Source organism: Hypomesus nipponensis, chromosome 14 (genome assembly GCF_054491055.1).
Source record: "Hypomesus nipponensis isolate SF chromosome 14, ASM5449105v1, whole genome shotgun sequence".
Lineage (NCBI taxonomy): Eukaryota > Metazoa > Chordata > Actinopteri > Osmeriformes > Osmeridae > Hypomesus > Hypomesus nipponensis.
The window spans coordinates 1,494,638-1,522,459 of NC_140374.1; the positions used below are offsets into that span (position 1 = coordinate 1,494,638).

Consider the following 27,822-nt stretch of genomic DNA (forward strand, 5'->3'; position numbering starts at 1 on the left):
GTTTGCATTTACTTTTTCAGGTAATATGTTTGATGAATATGTCCTGAAGAGTTACTATAGATGATGTGTGCCTTGTTCAGTAGTCGACATCTTTTTAAATGTTTTCCTCAAAATGTGGGACATTTAGTTAACTTCTCTGTCTACACTAATAGGTAGTCAAACTGTCCCTGTCGCACAAAGTGCCATTATGTACGAGAGTAATGAGAGGTGGAGGAAAATGCAAACACATCCTCTCATTAGACGACTGGGCCATCTGTCATCCATGTGAGAGCCATGCTCTGGACATGCCTCCCCTGCATGCATGGCTGCTTTGTATCTAAGGGTTCAGGCATCAGCTAACCTAGCGCCTTACTGTGTTTTCTGTTGAAATCACACCTTGGACTCACCCCTTGCGACACATCTCATTCTGCTTCACAAGTGAGATGCCGTCTGAGTATCTTGTGATGCTCACAACAAAAATGACAGATAGCATACATTATCTCCCTTAGATTAATCAATTTTGAAAAAGTATAATTGATTGCTTTGACAGGATCTATTTCTGTAGTGTGGGCTCAGTCTTGCTGGTGTCCCTTGACCCGGATGTTTCCGTGGGTCTGATCAGGTCTGGCAGGGACGAGCGTTGTCGACCGACCGCACACTCATGGCTCTCACCGGGCCACAGGACGCCCCCTGGGCCCTAGACTCTGCCACATGCACCGAGACAGACCCCCTGCTCCTCAATGGACACTACCCGGGGTCAAAGGTCACGGATGAGGCAAGCGAGAGAGACGTGGAGGACGGCCAGGCCGGGGGAAATCCTCCAGGGGAGAGGAGCGAGTCGGCACGCTCCATGGTGATACAGATCCTGGTGCCGTTTCTGCTGGCCGGGCTGGGGACCGTGTCTGCAGGGACTCTGCTGGATGTGGTGCAGGTGAGGAGGAGAGACAGGGAGAGGAGAGACAGGGAGAGGAGAGACAGGGAGAGGAGAGACAGGGAGAGGAGAGACAGGGAGAGGAGGAGAGACAGGGAGAGGAGGAGAGACAGGGAGAAAGTTTGATAGAGAGATAGTTAGAGACAAGCAAAGAGAGAAGAGGGGGGGGGGAAGCATACAGGGACAGAGAAAATGGGGGATTTGAAGGTGAAGTGGGGGTGAGCTGGGGGAGTAGGAGGTGGGGGGAGGACCTAGGAGGGGAGGAGAGGGTAGGTGATTGGGAATCAGTGATGGATGGAAGGCGAAAATAATGTGGATGATCTGTAGCTGATGAATGACATGGTATGGTGTGGTGGACCTGCACAGCATTGGGAGGTGTTCCAAGAAGTCACCGAGATCTTCATCCTGGTTCCTGCTCTTCTGGGTCTGAAAGGGAACCTGGAGATGACCCTTGCCTCTAGACTTTCAACAGCAGTGAGTAAACCTGGTACATTTACAAACATACAGCGTCTTCCACTGTGCATCATCGCTTTTCATTCTTGGTGTGAAACTCACTCGACCTCAGTCTACAGTCACGTGACTGGGATGGAACTTGAGCAGAGCAGCAACATTCGTCTTAAGCTGTCATGCACCATAATACACCATGATATCTGGATGAGGAAGACTACGATTATGTTGATGTTTTCTTGTTAACTCCTGCCAGGTCAATATGGGGAAGATGGACTGGAGCCTGGTCATTGGGAACCTGGCATTAAAGCAGGCACGTAAACCTCAAACCCTAACCTGCCATCCTCCCATCCAGCCTTTGCTGGTTCCTTTAGCCTGACTGTCCCCTGCTGTCCCTGAGCAGGTCCAGGCCACGGTCCTGGGGCTGCTGGCTGCTCTGGTGGCAGTGATGTTGGGCTGGATTCTGGAGGGAGAGATGACCCTCAGCCACGCGGCTCTCCTGTGTACAGCCAGCGTGGCTACTGCCTTCATTGCCTCACTGCTGCAGGGTAAACTGATTCAAAGATACAAACACACACCTGTCTACTGTGGTGGAATTTTGCAGTAACTGTAAGATAAAGAGAGTCAGGATGTCATATTAAAACCAATTTTTTATTAGCATCAATGGTAAATAAAAAATATATTTGTGATCAATCTATCGAAGGACAACATGCTAACCCTAGGTCATTCGAAAGAGTGATCCTGATAAGAAAATATCTCATCTCATATAGACTCCTAACATCTGGTCTTTCTAAGCAATAATCAATCAGTAACATCAGTCACATCCTTCCCCACTATGAACTCCTGGATTAAAGAACAGACATCCAGCCTGTCTCATGTATCTTCCTATCATCTGCTCCCTCCTAAAACAAAACAATCTGAATATTATCAGTTAAAACCACAGCAAGCCTCAGACTTAGTGTCTCAAAACAGTCTTTATCATGCTTCCTTTCCACAGAACCCCCCTTAACAGCAACAGTAAAACCACATCATATGACTCCAGGGGATAACCATCCCCAATGGTCAACAGTGCCTTGTGGGGTCACCAACCTTAGAAGTAATTAAACAGATAGCCATCTTCCCTGCCATAAACAATCCCCCAACATTCTCTAATACATTACGACCTTTTAAACTCTACTAAATCATCCCCCTCTCTTGTAAGCTGCAAGTCACAATGTGTGTCTCTTTAACAATGAACACAGAAGCTTCACACATCAAACCACACTTAAAACACATACATTTTACGTACAACCTAAAATTCCATATCACTACTGTTGTCGCACCTAATCAAACAAACTTTCAACCCATTACATTCCTTCTCCTTCATCTCCCCCCTCTCCACACCCCCGTCCCCCTCCTCTCCCTCTCTGTTGTCTGAGTGTTTGTTGTTCCTGACGTTGGGGGGCTCCTCGCTAGCATCCCTGTGTGAGGCTACCGTGGGCTAATTATAGGGAAGGTGTGTCTTTCCACATACTGTACTTTATAAGACCTTCCACAACCCGAACTCTCGCTGTCCCCGTATAGGCCCTGAGTCTGTATTACACAAGTGTTACGCTACTTTCTTTTAGTTTGACTTATGAACAACAAATTCCTTTTGAAAGACCAAGCAGCGGGTCATGTGAAACTTCGATAGTGATCGAGGACTGTCTAATCGATCATTCCGCTTCTTGACGTGCAGTGTGTCTGCTGACTTACCCACAAAACCACACAGCCAGCAGTCTGAGGGAGGACATGAGGAGGGAGCAGCATGTGGACGCTGTCAGAGTGTGTGGCTGTGTCTCCTCCACAGGTGTGATCATGGTGGGGGTGATCATGGGCTCCATGAGGGTCGGGATCAACCCTGACAACGTGGCCACGCCCATGGCTGCCAGCTTCGGTGACCTCATCACGCTCGCTATCCTGGCCTGCCTCAGTCAGGGCCTCTACGAGTGTACAGGTGAGAGAGAGAGAGAGAGAGAGAGAGAGAGAGAAAGAGAGAGAGAGAGAGAGAGAGAGAGCGAGAGAGAAGAGAGAGAGAGAGAGAGAGAGAGAGAGAGAGAGAGAGAGAGAGAGAGAGAGAGAGAGAGAGAGAGAGACAGAGAGAGAGAGAGAGAGAGAGAGAGAGAGAGAGAGAGAGAGAGAGAGAGAGAGAGAGAGAGAGAGAGCGAGAGCGAGAGAGAAGAGAGAGAGAGAGAGAGAGAGAGAGAGAGAGAGAGAGAGAGAGAGAGAGAGAGAGAGAGAGAGAGACAGACAGACAGACAGACAGACAGACAGAGGAGAGATAGAGGGAGAAAGATGAGAGACAGAAAGAGGCTTGGCCATGAGATAAGCCATGTTTTTGCTTCAAACTACTAAACAAAATTTTGAGTTACATTGGTGTTGGTGGTGTTTGTCTGACTCTCTACTGGAGGATGAGTGGTTCTGTCCCTGTGTTCCTACAGAGCAGTACCCTTACCTTACCTACCTGGTAGGTGTGTTCTTCCTGGGAATGACCCCTTTGTGGGTGATCATCTCCTACAGACATCCGGAAAGTCGCATCCTGCTGTACCTGGGCTGGGAGCCCATCATCACAGCCATGGTCATCAGCAGGTCAGCCCCTACTGGGAAAACATGCCTAATAATACTGCTAAACTCTGTTGTTTTCTAAATACTGGGACAGTCATCATCGTTCTGAAACTAAATGAATATGAATCCGTCTGTTACAAAGGTTGAACCAACATGTCTTGGTCTGTCAATGTTGTCCCCCAAGCTACCCCCTGAAAGACCAATCTTTATCCTGTACCTCTGCAGCACTGGAGGACTCATCTTGGACAAGACGCTCTCAGACCCTAACATGGCAGGCATCATAGTCTACGCTCCCGTTATTAATGGGATCGGGGGAAACTTGGTTGCTATTCAGTCCAGTCGCATTGCCACTCACCTGCATCTCCACTTCAGCCCTGGAGACGTTCCTCTGCAGAGCTGCTACAATCCCTGTCACACCTTTTGCTTATCAGGTGAAAGTCCTCCCTCCCTCCCTCTCTCAGACGTGCCCCCACACACATATACCTGTCCTCATACGTGTCTCTGTTGCTTTAGGACCCAATAATCGCTCCGCCCAAGTCCTCCTCCTATTGGTCGTTCCGGGTCACCTGATCTTCCTGTACACCATCCACCTGCTGATGGGCGGCAACACCACCCCCACACCTGTCTTCGTCGCTCTCTTTCTGACCGCTGCCCTCCTTCAGGTCAGAGTTCAAACCACTTCTCAGGTGTCATGGGCAACTGTCCTCATTTGTCCCCCCCAAATAAGTCACATCAGTCTCATCGCTTTCATCTTCTTCTCATCTATTTCAATCTTCTATCATCTCTCTCACCTCCCTCCTGTTGTTCCCTTTGCCAACGATGCCTTTAACGATGCCTTTAACAATGCCTTTAACAATGCCTTAAACGATGCCTTTAAAAATGCCTTAAACGATGCCTTTAACGATGCCTTTAAGGATGCCTTCCTCTCACCTGTGCACCTGTCTTGTTGCAGGTTTTCTCTCTGCTCTGCATAGCTGACTGGATGGTGCACTGTCTGTGGCGGAGAGGCAAAGACCCAGACAGTTACTCCATCCCCTACCTGACGGCCCTGGGTGACCTCCTGGGGACTGGGCTCCTGGCCTTGGCCTTCTTGCTCCTCTGGTTCCTTGGAGACCCTGCCACTACTTAGCCTGGAAGACTGAGCCCTGATTATGGATGCACTTTTTATTTTATTTTTTACAATATAATGAAAACGTAAACAGGATGATCATGTTCGGTACATCTATAAAAGGGATGCCATGCTCAGAATGAATGTCAGTGTCTGGATTGTGCGTGTTTGTCTTTACGTGTGTAGGAACACAGTTCAATATTGAATCGATAGACGATGAACTCTAGTTTCACCCCCCAAAAATTGTGTCTGTGCTTTAAATGTTGCATGACTGTATTGTTTTGTGAAAATAAAGTTAAATATAACTGCAAGCAGTAATGGCGGATTCCTCCAAACACTGCGAACCATTGAAAAATGTTTATTTTTGACAAATTGTAACTGTATAGAAAAATGTATGCTGCAGAATTACCAATGGCATACCAAATCTGAAATGCAATACCATCAAGATCCACAAGGGCCTTTATTTCAAGCCAGTAAGTGAAGGAAGGGGGCTTGGTGAGCTTATCCATTCCAGAAAGCCTTGTATCTTTATGCATTAAGGCGTGGCCTGTAGCGCCACCTATGGGTAATGGTGGACCATTTGTGGTGTGGTAGTTACTCTTGGCCTATACTATTAATGTTTCAGGATTTTAAAAACTTTTTACCATTGCATATAAAATCGGAAATGCAATACCAACAGGATCCACATGGGCTTTGGGTAAAGTGTGGTAGTTACTCTTGGCCTGTACTGTCAATGTGTCAGGATTTGGAGACCTTTTTACTATTGCATACAAAGTAGGAAATGCAATGACACCAAGGTCCTCAAGGGCCTATGCTGATATTCAAGGAATGAGTGGGGGCTTGGTCAGCCCACACAGTCCTGATATGTTGCGTGTGTGTCTTGCCAAGCCCGCGCGTGTCAAGGGAAGAATGAGTGTCTGAGAATTTGGAGCATGCGCGGGGAGGAGCAGGGGACACATTTCATTGTAAATTTCCCTAGAAATTAGCCAAGCATGCATGTTTCAAAGATTCACCAAAAATCGACCTTTCATCTTAGAGTCAACTTTTTCTCAGATTTGTGTACTAAACATTCTCAAGAGTCTTCATATGAACTTGTTTGACTGGCTTACGTGTAAAGCATTGCGAACCATTGAAAAATGTATATTCTTGACAAATTGTAACTGTATAGAAAAATCAATGCTGCAGAATTTCCAATGGGATACCAAATCTGAAATGCAATAACATCAACATCCACAAGGGCCTTTATTTCAAGCCAAGAAGTGAAGCGCTTTAATCTTCACAAGAAGTGAAGTGCTTTGTGCTTTAGGGCGTGGCCTGTAGCGACACCTATTGGTAATGGTGGGCCATTTGTGGTGTGGTAGTTACTCTTGGCCTATACTATCAATGTTTCAGGATGTTTTTAACTTTTTACCATTGCATACAAAATCGGAAATGCAATACCAACAAGATCCACATGGGCTTTTGTTAAAGTGTTGTTGTTACTCTTGGCCTTTACTATCAATGTTTCAGGATTTGGAGAACTTTTTACCATGGCAAACAAAATCTGAAATGCAATACCATCAAGATCCACATGGCCTTTGCAAAAGACCAAGGAACACTCTCCTGAAATGTTGCGTGTGCGTCTTGCCAAGCCCGCGCGTGTGTCAAGGGAAGACCTATGGGTAATAGTGGGCCATTTGTGGTGTGGTAGTTACTCTTGGTCTATACTATCAATGTTTCAGGATTTTTATAACTTTTTACCATTGTATACAAAATCGGAAAAGCAATACCAACAAGATCCACATGGGCTTTTTGTTAAAGTGTTTCTTTGCCTACACTATCAATGTTTCAGGATTTGAGACATTTTTACCATTGCATACAAAATCGGAAATGCAATACCATCAAGAGCCACATGGGCCTTTGCTAAAGACCAAGGAATGAGTGGGGGCTTGGTCAGCCCACACTCTCCTGAAATGTTGCGTGTGCGTCTTGGCCGCGCGTGTGTCAAGGGAAGGCTGAGTGTGTGTGAGATTTTGGAGCACGCGCGGGGAGGAGCAAGGGAGACATTCATTGGAAATTTGCCTAGAAATTAGCCAAGCAAGCATGTTTCAAATATTCACCAAAAATCGACCTTTCATCTTACAGTCAACTTTTTCACAGATTTGTGTTATGAACATTCTCAAGAGTTTTCATATGAACTTGTGATTGAATCAGAGTATCAGTTTTTGAATGGCTGATGTGTAAAGCATAATTTTAGCGTTAGCGATAAGTTCAATTTGCTTTATATCAATCATTTTTTGAGATATGAATTTGCCTTTGCACATGGTAACATGTTGTAGTGTCTTCCTCCGATCTACCAAGTTTAGTGTTGATATCTCAAAGATTTGCTGAGACATGACTTCACATCCTGTTTGGCGGCTTTTCTGATGAATTTGATTGGCTGTACCGGACAGACGGTTATGAGGATCAAAATTCCTTTGATAACTTTTGTGAGGCTTGGTCTGAAGATCATCTCTGGTGATTTTGAAGAAGATATGACAAAAATTGTAGGAGGAGTAGGCTTTCAAAGGTTTTTGATAAAACCGGAAATGGCGGGAAATCTATATAACCGGAAATTAACGCCATGGTGTGCGTTGAACTCGGCTTGATCCACGGAATCCAATGGTACCTCATTTTTGAAAATGAGTCATACGGTTCAAAAGTTGCGTGTGTAAACACAAGTCCAACTTTGACCCATTGGTGGCGCTAGAGTGGTCTAATGGGAGACATGAAACTTGGTGTAGGTATAGAAGAAACTGTCCTTAATGAGTGTGCCAAATTTCACAAAAAGTTGTCGATGGGGTCTAGGGGCTGCCATTGACTCCCATGGTACAAGAATTACAAATAATAAAACCACCAATAACAATAGGTTTCCTCCTTACGGAGGAATCCTAAATATAGGACTGTTGCTAAGCAGGTCTGGTAGTGAGTTGATGGTAGGAAGGTTTGGGTTAAGGACCTGTTTTGTTATGAATATTTACAGCGAAGAATTATTGATTTTGTGTACATTTGACGCCGGCCTCACACTCCTGAACAGTAGATGGCGGTGATGAACAATTGCAATTTGGTGAAAAACTGGAAAGAATAAGAAGGGCGGGCACATCGCTGCCCTCTAGTGGCTGAAGCAGGAAGCGGGGATGCAGACAAGGACTCGCTGAGGTTCGCCTTTGCGCTGGGACTGGTTCTTTCGCAGCCATCTTCTGTCCAACCACACGGCCGTTTCGAGAAGCTAACCAACCAGGGCTGTATCGGAGGTTTGTGCCTTGCTCTGGCCAATGATTGCTATCCGATTTCTCGTTACCTCAAATCGAAATCTCCTCTTGCGATTGTATCTCTTTGTGATTTAGCAGGCGCGAAAGTAGTAATGAAATAAACACTGCAGGGATTCAGACTTGACATTTTGAGACCTCACTACGTCTGTTGTACTAGGAACTAGGCCTTAGCACAACAGACTTCTGGCTACTGCTGTGTGAAATTCACAATAAGCTGCTGTCTGTCAAACGACTTAGCTAGCATGTTACTACTCAACCAGGGCTGACGATACTACTAGTCCTGGTTGGGTTAAATGAAATGTCTCAAGTACAACAAGTGTTGATTACCTTTAGCTAGCTAACTTGTAAGTTATTGATTATTTCTTTGTTTTGCTTCGTTTGCTAACTAGCTAGAGCTAGCTACTCTAGCCAGCTAGTCTACAGTAGTTGAAAAGCACCAGACCGGGTCAGCGAGTAGGTACAGTACTGTAGTCCAGGCACAATATTGGCGCGGCACTAGTAGGCTAGCCACAGACTGTGGCACAGTATCAAAGATTATAAACAAGGCAGTGTTTTATTAGCAGCTAGTGTTTGGTGTTTTGCGTTGACTGGCTCGGTAACTAATGGTTTTTTAAAGCTACCTAGACAGCTAGCGAGTTGTAAGTCAATGCACGAAACAAAGGATGCGATACTGTAGCTTGTGGAAACTGGGGATAAGGAATACAAATCCATGGACATTTGTGTTTCGTCAGTGTTAACTCACAATGGCCGACTTCCCTAACCAGGCGTTTTTCTTATTTGCCTCTGATTCCTTATGTGAGATTCACCTCAACATGCTCGTGTTATTATGCAGATGGACGGAGACGGTTCCACCACAGACGCCTCTCAGCTGGGCATTACCGGGGAGTACCTGACCGGCGGGCACTATGTTCTTCAGACTCAGGATGGTAGGTGAAGAAGCTCACTAGAACGATATTGCTGTTTTGTAAAGTGAAGAAGGATATGAGGTTAATGCCGGACCAAGTTCTTTGTAGTTTATTAATAAGAAATGATGCGATCAAACAATGAATACAACACACCAGGATGTCTTCAGTCTAGATCAGTGAAAGCAGTTAACGTTTCCAGTCTCGCTTTAGAGTAAAGAGTCACAGTCTCACTGAGTAGAACAAACGAAGGCCTTGGTTTTGAACAGCATTGACAGAAGTCAGAGAGAGTTCTGCCCTGTCCAGAGCACACAGGTATTGTACCTCTCCTGAGAAGGAGGGGTTTCTCAGGAGGGCAGTCCAAGGGTCTGATGACATCACAAGGGTAGGGGGGGCAGACCAGACCCAAAGGTCTGATGTTCAGGGGAAGGGGGGGCAGGGTCTCCAAGGGGGAAGGGGGCATCCGAGGGTGGGCAGTATATCCAATGGGGGAACAGACCAGACGGTCTGATGACGCCCAAGAGCAAAGAGTTGCATCCTCCACGGCCCAATGCATCTTCTTATCTTGTGACACTTTTACTGGCTCAACCGTCTCTCCTCCCCTGTTTGCATGCTGACCTTCTGCATTCCTCCTCACACAAAACGTTACACTCCCCAGAACATGGTTCACTCTACAGACTTAGAAACATCCTGCACCATAAGTTCATCTGTTCTAATAGAAGCATTGATTACATTTGGAATATATGTTCAGCCTTGTCATTACACATTTGGTTTAATGGAGGTATTGATTGTTACAGCACCAAACCCCTCACACTACAGGGGATGTTGATAGGGGGGACGGAGAGAGGAGAGCAGATATTAGATAATGCCAGGAGCAGCTAACAGTTACAATCATTTTAGAATGAGATCCCCACCGGTCAAGTGTGGACTAGTGCAGCAATTTTGCTGTGTACATGTGTAGCTTAAGTATCTGTGAGGTCAAAGGTCATGCAGCGAGACTCTCCGAGCAGAATAAAGCACACAGCCCAGACAGTTAGGAGACTGTGAGGCAAATCATGCACAAAACAGAGCTTACGTTATTAACGACCCGTTCACCTGCTAGTATGCTCTAGTGTATCAGTGTACTGACCACTGGAGACCCGTTAAGGAAGCAATTCTGTGCATTCTATATCTGAACAGGTCCAGCAACTGTATTTAAGATCTCTGAAGAGAGATGTTTGTCACTCATGCCATCAGTTTGTCTTGAACTGATTGTTTGATCCGGGGACTCGACTAATAAACCAGAGAATCAAACTCCTTTCCGTTGTCGTGACTCCTTCCGGCCTGCCTCCTTCAGAAACCTCCCTATCACAGCCCTAGACACTACGATAGTGTTGCGGACTTAAAAAATGGAAATAGTTCAAGAATATGCTGTCAGTCAGAGTTCGGAAACAAAGGCTCGATTTATTGCAGAAGGACTGGAAACACATGCAGAGACAGTCTCAGCCGATGGGTTAGTTTGTTTGTTTGTTTATTTGCACAAAGTATTATATATAAAAACATAATACAAAAGCAATGGGTAAAACAGGTGCAGGAGGAGGGAAGAAGCGTGACACGCTTATACGAGGTCCTCCTCCTCTAAACTAAACAACATGTATGATAATAAATAGGTGCTAAAGCAAACTAATACATAGAAAATGAATGAATACAATGACGATAATCAAGTAATTAGGTAAATTGAATGGTTTGGATTACCAATAATAAAAAAGTAAAGTATTACATAGAAATAAAAATGCAATACGGATACACGGATAACTAAAACTTTGAGTCAATAATAAAATAATAAATAGTAAATGAAAACGATGTGGAAAGGGTAATCATCAATAATGAATGGTAATGGTGTTTGCCTTGAACATGTTTCCAGCAGATATTTATACAGAGTATAACACGTCATACAGATATTTATACAGAGTATAACACGTCATACAGATATTTATACAGAGTATAACACGTCATACAGATATTTATACAGAGTATAACACGTCATACAGATATTTATACAGAGTATAACACGTCATACAGATATTTATACAGAGTATAACACGTCATACAGATATTTATGCAGAGTATAACACGTCATACAGATATTTATGCAGAGTATAACACGTCATACAGATATTTATACAGAGTATAACACGTCATACAGATATTTATACAGAGTATAACACGTCATACAGATATTTATACAGAGTATAACACGTCATACAGATATTTATACAGAGTATAACACGTCATACAGATATTTATACAGAGTATAACACGTCATACAGATATTTATACAGAGTATAACACGTCATACAGATATTTATACAGAGTATAACACGTCATACAGATATTTATGCAGAGTATAACACGTCATACAGATATTTATGCAGAGTATAACACGTCATACAGATATTTATGCAGAGTATAACACGTCATACAGATATTTATACAGAGTATAACACGTCATACAGATATTTATACAGAGTATAACACGTCATACAGATATTTATACAGAGTATAACACGTCATACAGATATTTATACAGAGTATAACACGTCATACAGATCATTTTAAGCTGCATGTTGACAGTCTTGGGTAGCAATAAACAGACGGAAGAATGTTTGTTTGGCTCGTTGCTAAGTCCCTAAGGTCAGTTTATCCGGACGGACAGTTTCTATGTCAACGTGACCTGGCTTTCTGTATCGTACACAAATGTTCTGAGAATGTGTTGCACAGGAAAATGGTTTGGCTAGTTCCTCGGGCAAGTGGCCGTCTGGCAGAGCCTGGGGTCATACCAGAGGGGTATGCCTGGGGTTTACAGAGACTCGGTTCCTAATTTGGCCTCCACATGGGCAGTGTCCTGAGCTAACCCCAACCTAGTGTGTACGTCCAAAATACAGGTTTTCCGAGACCAGAACAATAGCGCCAGCCTCCCTTGGTTTGAACATGAAATCTGTTCCAGGGAAGGAAATCTCTCAAATATGTTATTCTATATGATAGAATGCATTTCTATCTAACAGGTTTACTTTATTTGTAAAAGTCTAGATGGGGCGACGTGAACATATAGAAGCTATATTTGTAATTTAAAAGTTATATATGATACATATACAAACACACACTTCAGGTCTACATTGAAAGTACATACACACACACTTAAGCAGTTGTAGAACTGACTAAACAAAAACGTTTTTTAACATAATTGTCAAAACGGTATCAGCCTCCTTAATTGAGACAGCTAATTTGTTCCAGAGAAGAGGTGCTCTATATGAGATCGCCCTGCCTCCAGCGGTTTAAAAAATAATAATTTTGTGAACCACAAGATAGCCGGCATCTGGGGATCTTGGTGACCTTACGGGGTGATAGGGTGCAAAAAGATCAGAGAGGTATATTTGTGCTAATCCATGCAGAGATTTGGTGGTTAGCAATAGAACTTTGAAATCAGCTCTGGCTTGGATAGGGAGCCAGTGTAAAGAGATGAGAGTAGATGTTCTGAGATAATCCTTTCTGGTTCTGATCAATAGTCTAGCAGCAGCATTTTGAACCAGCTGTAAAATGTTTAAGTAGGGACTTGTGAGGCCAGAGAATAATACATTGCAGTAGTACAATCGGGATGTAACAAATGCATGTATTAGTTTTTCAGCATCATCCTTTGAGAGGAAATTTAGTATTTTGGCAATGTTACGTAGATGGAAAAATGCAGTACAGACCACCTGAGACCACACCTGGCCTTTCCGCCTCCACTATCTGGTGGTTCTCAATGGTCTTGAGCATGCTGGCTCCATATTCTCTGCAGCCGTGCGATCACCCCGTGAAGTCCTCCTTGTTAGTATGCTGACCTGTTGTTGTTCCTCTTCTCATCCTCTTAAGACAATTACATTTAAGTCTTGGCGAGATAATATATTTGGAATATGTTCAACATTATCATTACATATTTTGATAACATCTGAAGCATTGATTGTATTTTCATTCAAAAGAAGTATTGATTATATTTTCATCCACACTAGATAGTTTTGAGATTTGACACAGCTCCACAGTTAAGGCCTGCACCTGTGTGTTCCTCTGGTACAGATGATGGAGACGACAGTCTGAATGACCATGAGGACGGCAGTGGCAGTAAAGAGAACTTCAGGGAGCAGGATATCTACCTTCCAATCGCTAATGTGGCTCGGATCATGAAGAACGCCGTTCCTCAGACTGGCAAGGTGAGTTCACTGCCCCATCGGACCAGCAATGAACTCATTCAAATGTACTTGCTGTATTTCAATCCGCTCCTCATACAACTATACTGTCCCTAGGGCTGGGCAATACATTTTTTAATCGATTATGAAAGTAATGGCTTCCCTCAATAAACTTACCGTAACATTAAAGATCCCATGACTTGAAAACTTTAGGAGGTTATTTAACATTAATATGAGTTCCCCTAGCCTGCCTTTCATCTCCTAGTGGCTAGACATTTTGATAGGTGTAAACCAAGCCCAGGGTGTTCCTCTCCTTCTTTGAGAAAATGAGAGCTCAAACGCGAAATTGGATAATTTCTCACGGCACACCTGACGATCTCTCTCTCCAGTGGTTGAGAATCACCGGCTGATAGGAGTGCTTATCCTAAAGTTTCTCGCGTGTGTGTGTGCATGTGTGGAAGTTTACCATTTTTACTCTACCAGGATTACCAGAGGGTCAGCATGTTTATGGCATGCTCAATAAAGATGAGCCTGGTGTTACCTAGACTTCATTTGGTAAGGTTCTTGGGAAATTCTAGAATGCTCTTTTGGCCCAGCATGTTATTGTACAATCTGTGCTTCCGAGCAGTGCTTGTGGGATGAATTGAGCTCCTAAATACACGATTAAAAGTTTGATAGTTTATCTACCTACTTCCGTGAACTTCACTACGAACATCATCCTTACAGATATCAATTGAAGGCAGGATTGGCAATCTTGTTGAGAATCCCTTTTTGTCGTATTTGTCGAAATAAACAGCAAATGTTTACTCCTTCGACCGACAGGTCTGCAAACGCCTTTGTAAACCGAGATTTGTTAAAACGTTGGTTAACCGAAATCGTAGGTCGAGGTTTACAAACATTGTTTTAACAAATCGAGGCGACAAAGTGTTTGCTGACTTGTCGAAGAGTAAACATTTGGTTTCTTGTATACTACAATACGTGGGAAGATCCCAATCAAACACGTCAAATCTGGAGCAGACGCCATGTTGTCAGAGCAATCAGCTGCACTTGCACTGGTGACAAATACTTTATTTCGTGAACAGAACAACTCTCTGATTGGTTAAAAACGTTTATTTACCTCTGCAAACATTCGGGAGTGATACGCAGGTTTTCTATAAATGTGTGAGGTTGTCTCTTGCTGTGGTCAAGAAGTCACGCAGCAGGTCTCGGACAATACACATATAGATAGGAGAATGTGCACTTTCACCTCTGGAAAGAGCAACATGCAGAAAATAGTACAAACGATGAGTGATGACTGAACCACCTGTGTATTGTTCCTCCTATGCCTTAATTTGTGGAAGGTATACCGTTTAGGGACATTTTATGGTGGTTACTATAATTGTATGGTCCTGCTCATGCACATAATGTTTATCTGAGAGACATGTTAGTCAGTCATGCCAACCACTTTGCCTGTCGTGGTGACCTGATCCGAGCAGCTCGATTAACAAACAAAGTCAACTCTTTTTCATTGTGGTGCGTTCCTTGGCCCATCCTCCGACAGAAAATCATCTAAAAGGGTGGCCAATAAACGGATTTATTAACTTTTGAGAACGTCTTCTGGACCAATGGGAACAGCGTATTGGTCCAATTATTACACTACTATATAAGAAACATATTTGCCTATCAAATCTAATCTATCTTGCTAGCAACCAATACATATAAAGGGTGACCGTAATATGAAATTAATCCGACACCTTTGGGCGTTGCGAGACTGTAATAAACAACCAATTATTAAGCCGTACCCTAACTAATTATTGGACGGGCTATCTGTCTGTCTACCTACTGTTGTGGTTTATTGATACAGGACAGGGTGGCAGACACATAGGAGAGTGTAGGGAAAAGAGAAGGCCAGAGTTTGGCCTTTGGTATCTGTACAGCTAAATCATGTCCTGAACTAAAGTCTCAGTAAGGAATGTTGTAGCAGGGGGGGATAGCAGCAGTGATAGTACCAAGGTCAAGAGAGTGGTCTCTAAAAGAGGAGTAAAAGAGCCTGTTTGTGAGGCTAATGTGTGTGTGCTTAAGAGTTCAGTAGCTACACAGCATGGCATCCCAGTGAAGAGGGAGGGAGCCAAGGGCTGAACCGCTGGGAACATCACATTTGACGGCCTTGTTACTGAGGTTAGTGATTTCGAGATCCATGTTTAACCGTGGTAGGTAGTGAGGACAAAGACAGGCAGGTCAAGTTGACCTAAGTCCGGTTTATAAGGACATCTATATGGGGATCTCATTGGTGGATGACGCTTGTTGTGCTGAACAGAAAGGGGTGAACTGGGGTTTGAGGAGAAAAGGGAACACAGGGCAGGACCGTGTGAGGACAGCAGGAATAGTGAGTCATGTTGACTCTCTGTTGGCTCTATGAAGGGCCGGATGGCCTTGATTAAACGTGGGAAACACCTGCTAAAATGTTGCAACATCTTATCAGGCCGGGAGAGGGGAATTGGTGTACAATATGATGAGGTGTGTAATGATGTTGCTTTTCTGTGGCTTTTTGTGTCATTCATGTGCCAGCTGAATAAACCATCAAGCTTTGACTAAAAAGTCAGTCTGAAGAAAAACCTTACACTACTGATATGCAGATTTTGTATATGAAGCATGTGTCGTCGTGAGGTCAAGAAGTCGCTCTGTGGGCCCCTAGAAGTGGACATATAGATCTGTGAATGTGCTCTGTGCAACTCTTGGTGCAGAGGAGAAGCAGCTGATGGTAACTCAGTTATAATCGAATGATCTGGGTGCCGTTTCCCATGGGCATTAAGTCCTGGAGTGTGTACTGTTTAAGGGCATGTTTTGGTGGTTACTATATCTGTACTGTCCAGCTCATGTATATAATGGCCATCTGAGAGACTCATGCTTTCTCTCTGTCGTGGACTGATGGTGTGATCCGGGCTTGTGCTAATAAACCGAGTCAACCCTTTTATTATTGTTGTGCCTCCTTCCGGCTTGCTTGGAGACAGAGATCTCATCCTTACGACTACCTACCAGCGCGCATTCTGCCCCTGCACTCAATGCGTGCTCCTATAGTTTAGTGGGAGGGGCTGTGGTGGGCTGTTCTCTGCACGGACCAGGTTGCTTCAGATAGGCTTGGGAGAGGCTGAGCTCAAGTTCAGATGCAAATGGGTCTTTATTGTCATCAAACAATTGGACACATTCACGAGGTTTCTCTAGTCGTGAGACAACCTGACAACAACTCATTTTAGTACGCATTTTATACAGTTGATCGGACATCCCCCAATTGTACATTGACCCTGAACGTGGTTGCTGTTTTGATCTTAGTAAGCTAGTTCTAGTGTTTTGGCCTATCAAGGTCTCTGTCTAATCTGCTAGTGTTCTTTATTCTTATTTTGTCCGAACGGGTCAGCCTGACATGTTAGGTGCCCGGCTCTGAAAGTGCCTTATATTAAAGGTTAATCAAATATGATGATGTTGATATTGGCTAGTGAGAACAGTCATTTCGCTTACATGACTGTGAGTCAGCAATAGTTTTTTTACAAGTAGGTGTTTCTTAAGGTACCTTTGTCCCCATCATCCCGGCCAAACCCTCCATCTCCCACGACCTCTCAATCACCCTGGGATCTGCGACGGTGACCCCCTCATCCTCTGCCAGGAATTGGGGCTGGTAATTGGGGTTACCATGGATGACGAGCTCTCCCTCACGGCCCACATTGCTGCGGTCTCCCGGTCGTGTAGATTCACCCTCTTCAACATCCGAAAGATCAGGATCAGATCCTCTCCAAGTTGGACTACTGCAATTCGCTGCTCGCTGGTCTCCCAGCATGTGCAACCCGCCCTCTTCAGAGGATTCAGAACGCAGCGGCACGCCTGGTCTACAACCTACCCAGACGCTCCCACGTAACTCCACTCCTCATTTTCCTCCACTGGCTACCCATCACGGCCCGCATCAGATTCAAGACCCTGGTACTGACCTTCCGAGCAGTGAACGGGACTGCACCCGACTACATCAAGTCTCTCCTGCAGCCTTACACCCCCACCCCCCAACCTACGGTCTTCTTCAGACAACCGCCTGGTGGTCCCACCGCTCAAGACTGCCCGGTCCCAACACAAGCTCTTCTCCTGCCTGGCCCCCCAGTGGTGGAATCTACTCCCCACCTCCATCAGAGACACAGACTGTCTCTCCACCTTCAAGAGAAGGCTCAAGACGCACTTGTTCCGGGAGTACAACGGTACTTAGGAATGGTTTTCTGAACCCAATGCTAGTTTCCTCAAGGATCACAATGACTCTTGCTTAGAGACTTGTTGCTCAGTGGCAACTGATTTAAACTATTGTATTCGCTGCAAAATATTCTATTTTAGTTCATCTTACTTTTATTTTATTGCTGCAGCTTTTTCTACAGGTACGCTTGCACTTAGAGATTCATGTTGTTTAAATTGTAACTCGCTTAACTACATGCTATTATGGTTTTTCCCTTAGGCACTTATTTTTTGGTTGTTCACAATGTGTGCTTCTTGCTTTGGCTACCCGCAATGCTTTGGGGCTATCTTGTTGTTATTATCAGTGACCTATGCACTTTGTAAAGCTCTCTCTTGGAAGTCGCTTTGGATAAAAGCGTCTGCTAAATGAATTAATGTAAATGTATTAGCAGTCTGGTGTCCTAAGATGACCGTATAGGCCAAATGTGTGTTAATGCAGTTTTCAGGGCCACCACATGGCTTTGAAGGGTGGGGTGGAATGTTGTGGTTTGTATCGTTTGGAATTGAAGCAAAAAAGGAAAAAAGCTAGCCTCGCACAACTTATCAATGTCAATCATTGATAAGTTGACATCAGTGTTTGCATTTCCCGTCTTTAACTGTATTATTTGATTAATTGGTCTGCTTTTCATGCTGCCCATCAAACAGATAGCGAAGGACGCCAAGGAGTGTGTGCAGGAGTGTGTGAGTGAGTTCATCAGCTTCATCACGTCTGAGGCGAGCGAGCGCTGTCACCAGGAGAAGAGGAAGACCATCAATGGAGAGGACATCCTGTTTGCCATGTCCACACTGGGATTCGATATGTACGTGGAGCCCCTGAAGCTATACCTGCAGAAGTTCAGAGAGGTGAGGAACACACACACACAAGATCCTACTGCAGAAGTTCAGAGAGGTGAGGAACACACACACACAAGATCCTACTGCAGAAGTTCAGAGAGGTGAGGAACACACACACACAAGATCCTACTGCAGAAGTTCAGAGAGGTGAGGAACACACACACACAAGATCCTACTGCAGAAGTTCAGAGAGGTGAGGAACACACACACACAAGATCCTACTGCAGAAGTTCAGAGACCAAAACCAGCAGGAGCCAGTCATGATCAGACCTTGTTTGTGAGCAGTCTGTCTGACAGAAGAACCACAGATCACCCAAACACTGCCGGGCTACATTTACCTGCACTTGAGAAAAAGATCATTTTTTTGTCAGTGTCTTAAAATGGACTGAAATCGCCCTCCTGACTAACACTACATTGTATGTGTGATGTTGTGTGTGTGTGTATAACGTTGTGTGTGTGTGTGTGTTGTGGTGTGTAACGTCTCGTGTGTGTGATGTGTTCTGTCTCAAGGCCATGAAGGGAGAGAAGGGGCTTGGAGGCCTGTCTGTGTCAGAAGGACTGGGGGAGGAGCTTACAGATGACAGCTTTGGTGAGTTGCTGCTGCTAACATGCTAACATGCTAGCGCCCAGAGGCCTGGCTCAGGCAAAGCAGGTGCATGGTCTTTCTAACATGTGACCAAATAATTTGATACCACTTATTCATAGTTTTCACGTGACGTCACATTCCAAGGGGCACGCCCCCTTGGCTGTCCGCCAACCAGGAAGCAAGTCATACATGTAAAGGAAGACGACACTGTCTTTCTAGATTAATACGATTTGCCGGATTGATAAAAATGATTTATTCGAATATTACATCACAAAACTGAGTACTCTGTCACCAGTCAAATACCGAAAGACCCTATAAGAGAGTTGTCCGCCAGAGTGGTGAAGAACATCACATACACACTATAACCCTAGAACATATGGTCATCCTATATGGTCAATCAATCAATGGAGCTGTCCCATGTCTCTTCTGTGATTGGCTCACTCCCTTACAGAATACAATGTATCATTACATTTACATTTAGTCATTTAGCAGACGCTCTTATCCAGAGCGACTTACAGTAAGTACAGGGACATTCCCCCCGAGGCAAGTAGGGTGAAGTGCCTTGCCCAAGGACACAACGTCATTTGGCATGGCGGGGAATCGATCCGACAACCTTCTGATTACTAGCCCGACTCCCTCGATATAGTGGCAGCTAAGACAAAACCTCAGGACCTTGGTGTTCCAGGCTCCTTTAATGTTACATCTCTCCCCAGATTAGGAGAGGAGAAAACTTGCAGGGCTTGATATTAACTTTTTGAGGCTCTTGGCCTCTGGACAAATAAATTACGTTTCACTTGTCTATGCACAAAAGTCACTTGACCCCGATACCCTTAAATAGCCTGACCAAGTGATCAGGCAAAACTAGCCTGGCTAACGGAGGCAAATGACGAATGAAACAGGGTTGGTTAAAGAAATCCGAGATGCTGGCTATCTTCAGCAGGCTTGAAGGCCTATCTACATAAGGCAGTCCTCCCTGACGTTTCTGGTGTAGAATGGAGTGAAATACAGCATTGTGCACACTGCCAGTGAGCGAGTCTGACTGAGGCTAACGTCAAAACAGTGTAACGGGGACGCAGTCTCACTCAGATTGCCAGTTTAAACAAATCAGAAAAATAATCGGACCAGCTGGCTAAAAGCAGAATTCCCATATCTCTTGAAAGCTGCCCTGCTCGACTTTTTAGATGTATAATTGACTGTAAAACTGTAAAATTATGAACTGTGACATGACGTGAAGACATGGCTGCCGCTCGACTATGCGGTCTGTACCGGGCGACATTCTCACTCAAATTTCAAGACTATTGTGACCCAAATAAAAATTCTGATGTGACAGATCAATGGGTAATCACTTTCTCTCTTAAAGGCTGTCCTCTTTGACCTTTTTGGTCTTTTAAAATTTAACTATTTGTATTATCTGTGTGGTCCTTTTGCCATGTTTTTCTTAGTGTTGGTATGTTGAGCCTAGCCTGGCTCTGCCCTCCTACGTACTTCCGCTCAAGTTAGATTTCGCTTCTGTACTAAGTCTGGGAGCTAGGCTCTGAAGTCGGTTTCTAGAAACACATTTTTTGTAGGTCCAATCAGTGAACAGTGGGAGTGGCTGAGAACGATGACGTTAATGTCGTGCACTAGTTTGAGTAGTTCAGTAATGGCGGCAGAGAAAGATGCGAGCGAAACTATTCTGCGGTTGTGGCAGCAACGCTGCCGAATATCCATAGGTTAAAGCCGGAGCAAGAACATTCCTTGCTGAGTTTTGTTGGTGGCCATGATGTTGTGGCCCTCCTCCCCACGGGGTTCGGGAAAAGTTTGATTTTCCAGCTACGGCAGCTAGCTACGTTACAGTAGTGGTGAAGGAGTTGGCTAAGGCGAACGCTTGCGATTGGTTATGGCAAATCAGAATGGCTCTGGGCGGATCCAATAGTTTTAAACTTCAACAGAGGATCCGCCTTCTAGGAAGTTAACGTTTGTCAATGGAGAGATCCCAGACCCTCTGTACAAATGTAATGTACGAGGGTCTGGTTAGGACCAGGCTATGTTGAGCCTTGTCAAAGTTGCTAAATGACATTGTGTCCTTGGGCAAGGCACTTCACCCTACTTTCCTCGGGGGGAATGTCCCTGTACTTCCTGTAAGTCGCTCTGGATAAGAGCGTCTGCTACATGACTAAATGTAAATGTAGAGCAGTGGTTACCAACCCACTAGTTTAAGTGTTCAGTTTTCAGTCATTCATTTTAAGCCACTTTGGATAAAATGCATGTGAATGACACCTTCCAAGTAGTGTTCATCTAGTTGTAAAAAAGACTTGGCCCCCATCATTTGCATGTTTAACAATGAGTGACAGTGAGGTGTGAGTTGTGAGATCCACTGAAGGGAGCCTGCTGTGAAGAGGTGATGAGGGGGAGGGTTAGGGAGCTTACAGCTGCTGTGAAGATTTGGTAAGACGTCATAATCTTATCTTGTTGTCGCTAATCAGACACAACAAGAACGTTTTAAACAAGATGCAGAGAGAGTGGATCTTTAATCAACAAAATATGATTTTATTGAAGCTTCTTGTGGGGTACAGACAGTAAGCAAAAAGCACACAGAATGATCAACTTCACACATTATATTTTGCTTACAGACATGTTTCTCACCCTCCCACACATCACAAGACTTATTTTCAAATGTCAAATTGACCCAGAAGTCTCTGGTTTGGAACAGAACCTTGGCAGGCCTGAGCAGTCCTCTCAGCCACAGTGCGGCTCTGCTACATTTCCACAGGCCTCTGTGACCACACACCAATCAAAACAGCCTCTGTCTAACTGAAAACCTCTCAATCTGACTTGGAATCAAACATTAAAGGGAAGAATGCATACACACAGGTGAGATATTTGAATGTCTCCAGTAGCTGCTTTGGATAAAATGCATGTTCCTTCCAAGTAGTGTTTATGTAAACACACACTTTGAAACGCCACCCAGCATTTGGTTAACAATGAGTGTGTGTGAGGGGTGTGAACATGTGGTTGAGCCGTCAGGTTCTTTTCTATAGCGGGGTTGGTTGGTGTAGATCTCTGTAGCTTTTTGTGAGGTTGTAGAGGCTACTAGAGAATCTCTGAAAATGAGATATTTTTCTATAAGATATCTCTGAAGATGAGATATTTCTCAATGAGATATCTCTGAAAATGAGATATTTAAAACTTTATGTTTTGTTTAGTCTGCATTTAACAACCCTGAAAACTTGTGGCATTTTGTTGTGTGTTTTACATCCCACTGAAGGTTTACATTTATCTAGACTTTTGGGCAACTGACGTTCTGTAAACTAGGATCATGGGCATGTGGATCATGGGAAGGGGGTCAGATGGCTGAGCGGTTAAGGAATTGGGCTTCCAATCAGGTTGCCGGTTCGATTCTCAGCCGTGAAAAATTATGTTGTGTCCCTGGGCAAGGCATTTCACCCTACTTGCCTCGGGGGAATGTCCCTCTACTTACTGGAAGTTGCTCTAGATAAGAGCGTCTGCTAAATTTATATTTTACATTTATTCATGTGCTTTGGTCAATTATCATAAACAACGAGATAGCCTCTAAACATTACGGGCGGCCAAAACATGAAGCATACATTGTGAAAAGCAAATAAGTACCAATAGGAAGAAACATAAGAGCATGTAGTTAAACAAGTTACAATTAAACAACATGAACCTCAAAAAGTACAACAGGGTACCTGTTGGAAAGCAATAATGTAATTTACAGCGAGTACAAGTATTTCAATCAGTTACAACTAACCAACAAGTGCAACAAGACCCTCAATAAATGTCATTGTGTTTCTGGAGCACATAAACTAAACTAACATCAGATCCAGCAAATCTTTCTTAAGTACCGTTGTACTCCTTGAACAAGTGCGTCTTGAACCTTTCAAGAGCAGGCGCTCTTGAGAGGTGGGACCACCAGACGGTTGTCAGAGGAAGAAGTAAATATAATGTGGATGGTGTGACACGACTGACATGATGGATCATGGGCATGTGGAGGGTGTGACACGACATGACGGTCAGCATCTGATGACAAGCACACTTCTTTTAAAAAGGCAAAGATTGGTACTTGTTAACCAAGTTAATCTTTCTGTGACAATGACCACATGCTCAGTCTGTCTATTGTTGCAAAGTGTGAGAACAACTCCTCCTCCTCTCTCGTGTCAAACAGTTACCTCCCTCAGGCTACATAGACTAAAACCGTAGTAAAAAAACAAGCATTATAAAATGCAGTGTTTCCCATTACAGAGGATTTCTCACCCCCCCACCTCTCCCCTCCTTGTCTCACCCCCCCACCTCTCCCCTCCTTATCTCCCTCTAAAGGCCGATTTATACTTCTGCGTCTCCGTTAACGGACAGACGCACGCACGGAGTCGGACGGAGTCGGACGGACTGGTTGAATTTATACTACTCCGACGGCTCTGCGTGCTGAAAGCAATTCACCGCCAGAACAGTAGATGACGCTGCACTGCGATGCTAGCTAGGTTATCGAAAACTCGGAGCAAATTTACAAATGAACCATTTCATCAATAAAATAAGCACATTTTCAGCAACTACACTGCCCTTTTCTCGTCACATTTTAATTCAGATGCTGATTTACATGTACTGTTTAGGTGAAAAAAGAGTTGTAAAACGTACAACAATGGCGGTCAAAGGATTCTGTTCTCTTGTTGGTCACGGCAATCCCGCCCCCCACCCCTGACGCAATACGGACCAATCATAGCCAAGGGGTATCCGTAAAAAGACGCACGGACAGACGGATAGTCAGGAAAATCAGGAGGCGCACGCAGAGCTGCGCGAGGGCTCTGCGAAGACACGCAGAGGGCGTTTCTTGAAGGAAAGGGCGTTCCCCTTGTGCGTGTGCGTAAATACGCAGAAGTATAAATCGGCCTTAAGTCTGGCCTCCCTCTGCCCCTCCCCCCTTTCTCCACTCCCATCAGTAGAGTTCAGTCCTCTACTCGCATCAGTAGAGTTCAGTCCATCTCCCCCCTTTCTCTCCATTCAATCTTTCCTCCCTTGTCTCCTGACAGCAAACCAGCTGCCAGCTGGAATCATCACTGCAGATGGTCAGCAGCAGAACGTCATGGTGTACACAACCTCCTACCAACAGGTACCAGGCACACCTGAGCACATCCACACCGGAGCGTAAACACACACACACCTTCCCCATGTCACCTGGGCAGCAGCATAGCATGGGCCTCCTACTGTGTGTTGATACATTCTCCTTTTCTGTCTCCTCCAGATCCCTGGTGTACAGCAGATCCAGTTTACAGGATGATGTCAAGAGTTCCTGGAAGGTGCTGGATAACACTTTTGAAATGAGGAAAGGGTTCCTTCATCTATCAACACTCAGGTCAAAGGGGAAAGTTAGGGGCTGAACGTCCCCCACACAAGATGAGCAAGTAGAGAGTGGATTTGTGCTCTGGTCAGTCATTGGTTGGACTGGAGTCATACCGTCAGCCAGTTCTTTGGCTGTTTTCAGAGATTGTTTAGGATTTTCATAAAGTATTATGTCTTTAGATTAGTGTGTTTTTTGTTACTCCATGTTACGTTATACTTGTTTGCAGTTTTAGCGTAGCTGAAGGGATGTTTGGGTTAGGAAAGTAGTTTCAAAGGGTCCTCCTGGGTAAGTAGAGTTGCATTCCACACCCTTATTTTACAATTGAGTGGCATGCTGGGTATTTAAGATAAATGTAACTTAATTGTATTTCTGTGAAACTTTGTATAATTTCATGTACGTTTAATAAAAAATAAACATGATTACCAGCAGTACAGATTAGTTGACAAAAAGCTTTGTTCCATTCAGTCTGTTATTTGTACAATCTGTGCCACTGTGCAGTGCTTGTCTGATGAACCAAGCTCCTAAATAAACTATCTACCTACTTCCATGATTAAGTCTTGCATACAAATATCATCCTCATAGAGTTTTAGTAGTGAGCTCAGATAATTTAGACAGAGTTTAATTTGACAATCTTCATTGTGCAGAATAACAGACTAGTCCGAATAAGTACACAATCAAGGTTCTTTTAAAGTGTTAGGTTCCTGCCTTCTCAAATTGGGTCGGTGATAGAAAATTACTTTATTTAAGATGTCTATAATATTCTTTGGCCTAGAACAGTTATCGCTTAAGTTTTAACTTCCATTAAGCTAGAATGTTCTTTGGCCTAAGAATTGCTTAACTTTTCACTTGTTTGCCCACATAAGCAGGGATTCTCCTCGAAGTTCCTCTTAAGTTATTTAGTGGTGAACATCTGTATAAAATGTTACATCTGTTTCCTTTGGGGTTCCTTTTTCTCCTTGCACATTGTGGAGTTCCTCTTTCTGTTAGACATGACCTATTAAACTGATTACGTAAGTGTCTGGAACTACTGGTTAAAAGAGCTCAGATAATGTTAAGAGTTCAGAGCCCTTCTCATCCAGACGCCGTATAGTACTGTTTTAGAACTGCTCCTTCTTGCTGCAAAAATATACAGATAAAGACAAGTTATTCTGAACTCAGACCTTTATTCACAAACATTCCACCACAGTTCTTACTTTGAAATATTGCTTGAATAGCACCGGCTACATGACAGACAAAACATTAAACATAATTTTTTCAATTATATTTTGTTTAGGCCTAACTTTACTGATTTACTGCAGGACATAACACATACCACATAACTGATAAGTCACCACATGGCTGATAAGTCAACATACTTAGTGGACCAAACAGGATTTCTAATTAAACGTAGCTTAACTAGTAATTCAGGCTACCCATAGCAGTATTAGGGATGTGCTTAGGATGCCTCAATAATTATGGGCCATCAGTAAATAACGTGTCACGTTTTGTTTGATAAAATAATGTGTCAGAAAAACGTAATCTCCTTCTCTGCTTCTTCTTGGGTTAGGTCTTACTTCCTCCGCATTGTAGTCTAGCACTGCCCCTACACCAAAGGCGTAAGGTCTTAAGTGAATAAATATACTGTATATGTATTAATTTGTAAACTGAATTATAACAGAGGAATGTAAACAAACATGCATACAGCATGTTTAATGAAATACAGAAAAGGTATTCACTCAGTTAATAGATCCTAAGATTGCATTATTATGAGCTTGTCCATTATGTCAGTTTACCCATTAAAACCCATCATTTGCACAAAATGCCAGTTGTTCTTCAGGTTCAGACAGGAAATTGCTTTTTTTCTGACCTTACGCCAGCTCGTCACCACATGGTCTGTCCCATAGCCTACTAGATATGAAGACTGTTGTCTCCCTCATCGTAGCACTAGTGGGAAGACCTCTGAACGCACTCCTTTTCAGTTCAGTGTAAACATTTTTATTTCGTTTTTAGATTAGACTCAAGGTGGAGCAGTTAGGGCACTTCTGGCTTCAGAAACGGGGATAGTTGTAAACTGCTTGAGGGAAGAAAAGATAACAGTTCGATACAAATGTTACCTTAACTGCGAAGAGGATTTCGAGAAGACAATACGGGAGAAGATTATTTCAAAACAATGGATTTTACAGGAGTTTAGCCTGAAATTGAACAATCGGTAAGTAAAAAAATAAAAATCAACTGTTGTAAGATGGCGTAAGATACAGTACGTAGCCTACTTACTTGCATGGGCTACAAAATACGATACAATTTAGGTGGCTTTGCAGCCAGATTTATTTTCCGTCATTAGCTACAAGTCTCAAACGTGGATGTGAAACGGATTTTACGAATTCTAACGGACGTGCCAATTTGTTCATCTTAGTTCGCTCTAACAAATGTAGTTCTAGCTCTAATACTTGAAGTCGATTCCTGCATGATAAATTGTTTGATTTTTTTCACCCAAATAACCATATCCTGTTAGATTTTCTAGGTCGTTAAAAGCAAAAAAAAATTCAATTCCCGCAATTCCCCAAGTCGTTCGCTCTGCAGTCCTACTCTCGCATCAACCAGCTCTTACCGTTTTTAAAAGTAACCTAGCCGACCTTCTCTGTCATTTGCTATTGAGCCAGCTGGTGGCACTTATCTGCCAGAGAGCTGTGCTGCAAGAGCCACTAGAAAATAGCGCTGTGTCAACGGAGTCAGTCAACTGGCAGTGAGTCTAGTAGGTGGAACACACCCACACTTTTCCATATTCTTAGTGCTAGAGCTAGGTATCTTAAAGTTTAATTGCAAGCGGGGCATGAATGTGAGAGAATGTCTTAGACTAACTAGAAGGGTAAAGCTAACTTTTCTGGGTAAATTGTTGTGCCTACGGTCCAGTTGTCCCCACAGTTTAGCAGTTTGCTACCAAACATTGGAGAGCTAGCTGTCTGGCTGGCTGCATCAGCAGCAGTTTAACTCCGACAGCCGGAGCACACACAACTAGGTAGCTAGCTAGCAAACTTCTATATAGCTGGTGCAGACTGTTTTACTCTGGCTGAAGAGAGCGAACTCCCCGGGAACGAGTCACCAGTCGTCCTTGAAAACAGAAACATGGCGACAACAACAAGAAGAAGTAAACTTGGGGTGCTTCTACAAGGTTGTTCCCTGACTGTCCCTCTCTTCTTTAATGTAACAACGTCTTGCACTCTGCTGGTAAGCAATGGCGTGTGACCACAGCCCCTACATGTGTTTGCATAAAACATCATGATTTGATCTATTTTATTCCGATTCATAATAGAGTTGCAACACCGGCCAAGTGTGCACATTTGAAAAGTAGTCTAATGGCAAACAATAACTTTTAAATTATTTTAACATTTTAAAACATTCCC

At 43.8% G+C, this 27,822-nt stretch overlaps 3 protein-coding genes across 8 annotated transcripts in view; all 3 read left to right on the forward strand.

Annotated features, from left to right (window-relative positions):
- Window positions 1-613: 613 nt before the first annotated feature.
- On the forward strand, window positions 614-5,346 carry slc41a2a (solute carrier family 41 member 2a). The gene is made up of 9 exons (XM_084671265.1): window positions 614-910; window positions 1,277-1,384; window positions 1,614-1,670; window positions 1,761-1,905; window positions 3,186-3,332; window positions 3,817-3,964; window positions 4,166-4,371; window positions 4,454-4,602; window positions 4,893-5,346. Exons 1-9 carry the CDS (start codon window positions 641-643, stop codon window positions 5,067-5,069), a joined length of 1,407 nt encoding a protein of 468 aa, XP_084527391.1. The 5' UTR covers window positions 614-640; the 3' UTR covers window positions 5,070-5,346.
- Window positions 5,347-8,159: 2,813 nt separating this feature from the next.
- nfybb (nuclear transcription factor Y, beta b) lies at window positions 8,160-24,992 on the forward strand. Of its 3 annotated transcripts, none has more exons than XM_084672932.1 (7): window positions 8,160-8,320; window positions 9,171-9,264; window positions 13,333-13,466; window positions 18,333-18,530; window positions 19,032-19,110; window positions 24,132-24,211; window positions 24,344-24,992. In XM_084672932.1, the coding sequence occupies exons 2-7, from the start codon at window positions 9,171-9,173 to the stop codon at window positions 24,377-24,379; spliced, it is 621 nt and encodes a 206-aa protein (XP_084529058.1). In that variant the 5' UTR covers window positions 8,160-8,320; the 3' UTR covers window positions 24,380-24,992. The 3 variants fall into 3 exon arrangements, with proteins under 3 accessions (XP_084529058.1, XP_084529059.1, XP_084529057.1); XM_084672933.1 differs by lacking the exon at window positions 8,160-8,320 and adding an exon at window positions 8,392-8,682; XM_084672931.1 differs by lacking the exon at window positions 8,160-8,320 and having other exon boundaries at window positions 9,165-9,264.
- Window positions 24,993-26,316: 1,324 nt separating this feature from the next.
- amn1 (antagonist of mitotic exit network 1 homolog (S. cerevisiae)) overlaps window positions 26,317-27,822 on the forward strand; it is a 31,656-nt gene continuing 30,150 nt past the window's right edge. For 2 of the 4 annotated variants that reach the window (XM_084672929.1, XM_084672924.1), the window contains exon 1: window positions 26,317-26,630. The gene's annotated coding sequence lies outside the window, so the exon portion shown is untranslated. The other 2 variants (XM_084672926.1, XM_084672925.1) reach the window with 2 other exon arrangements.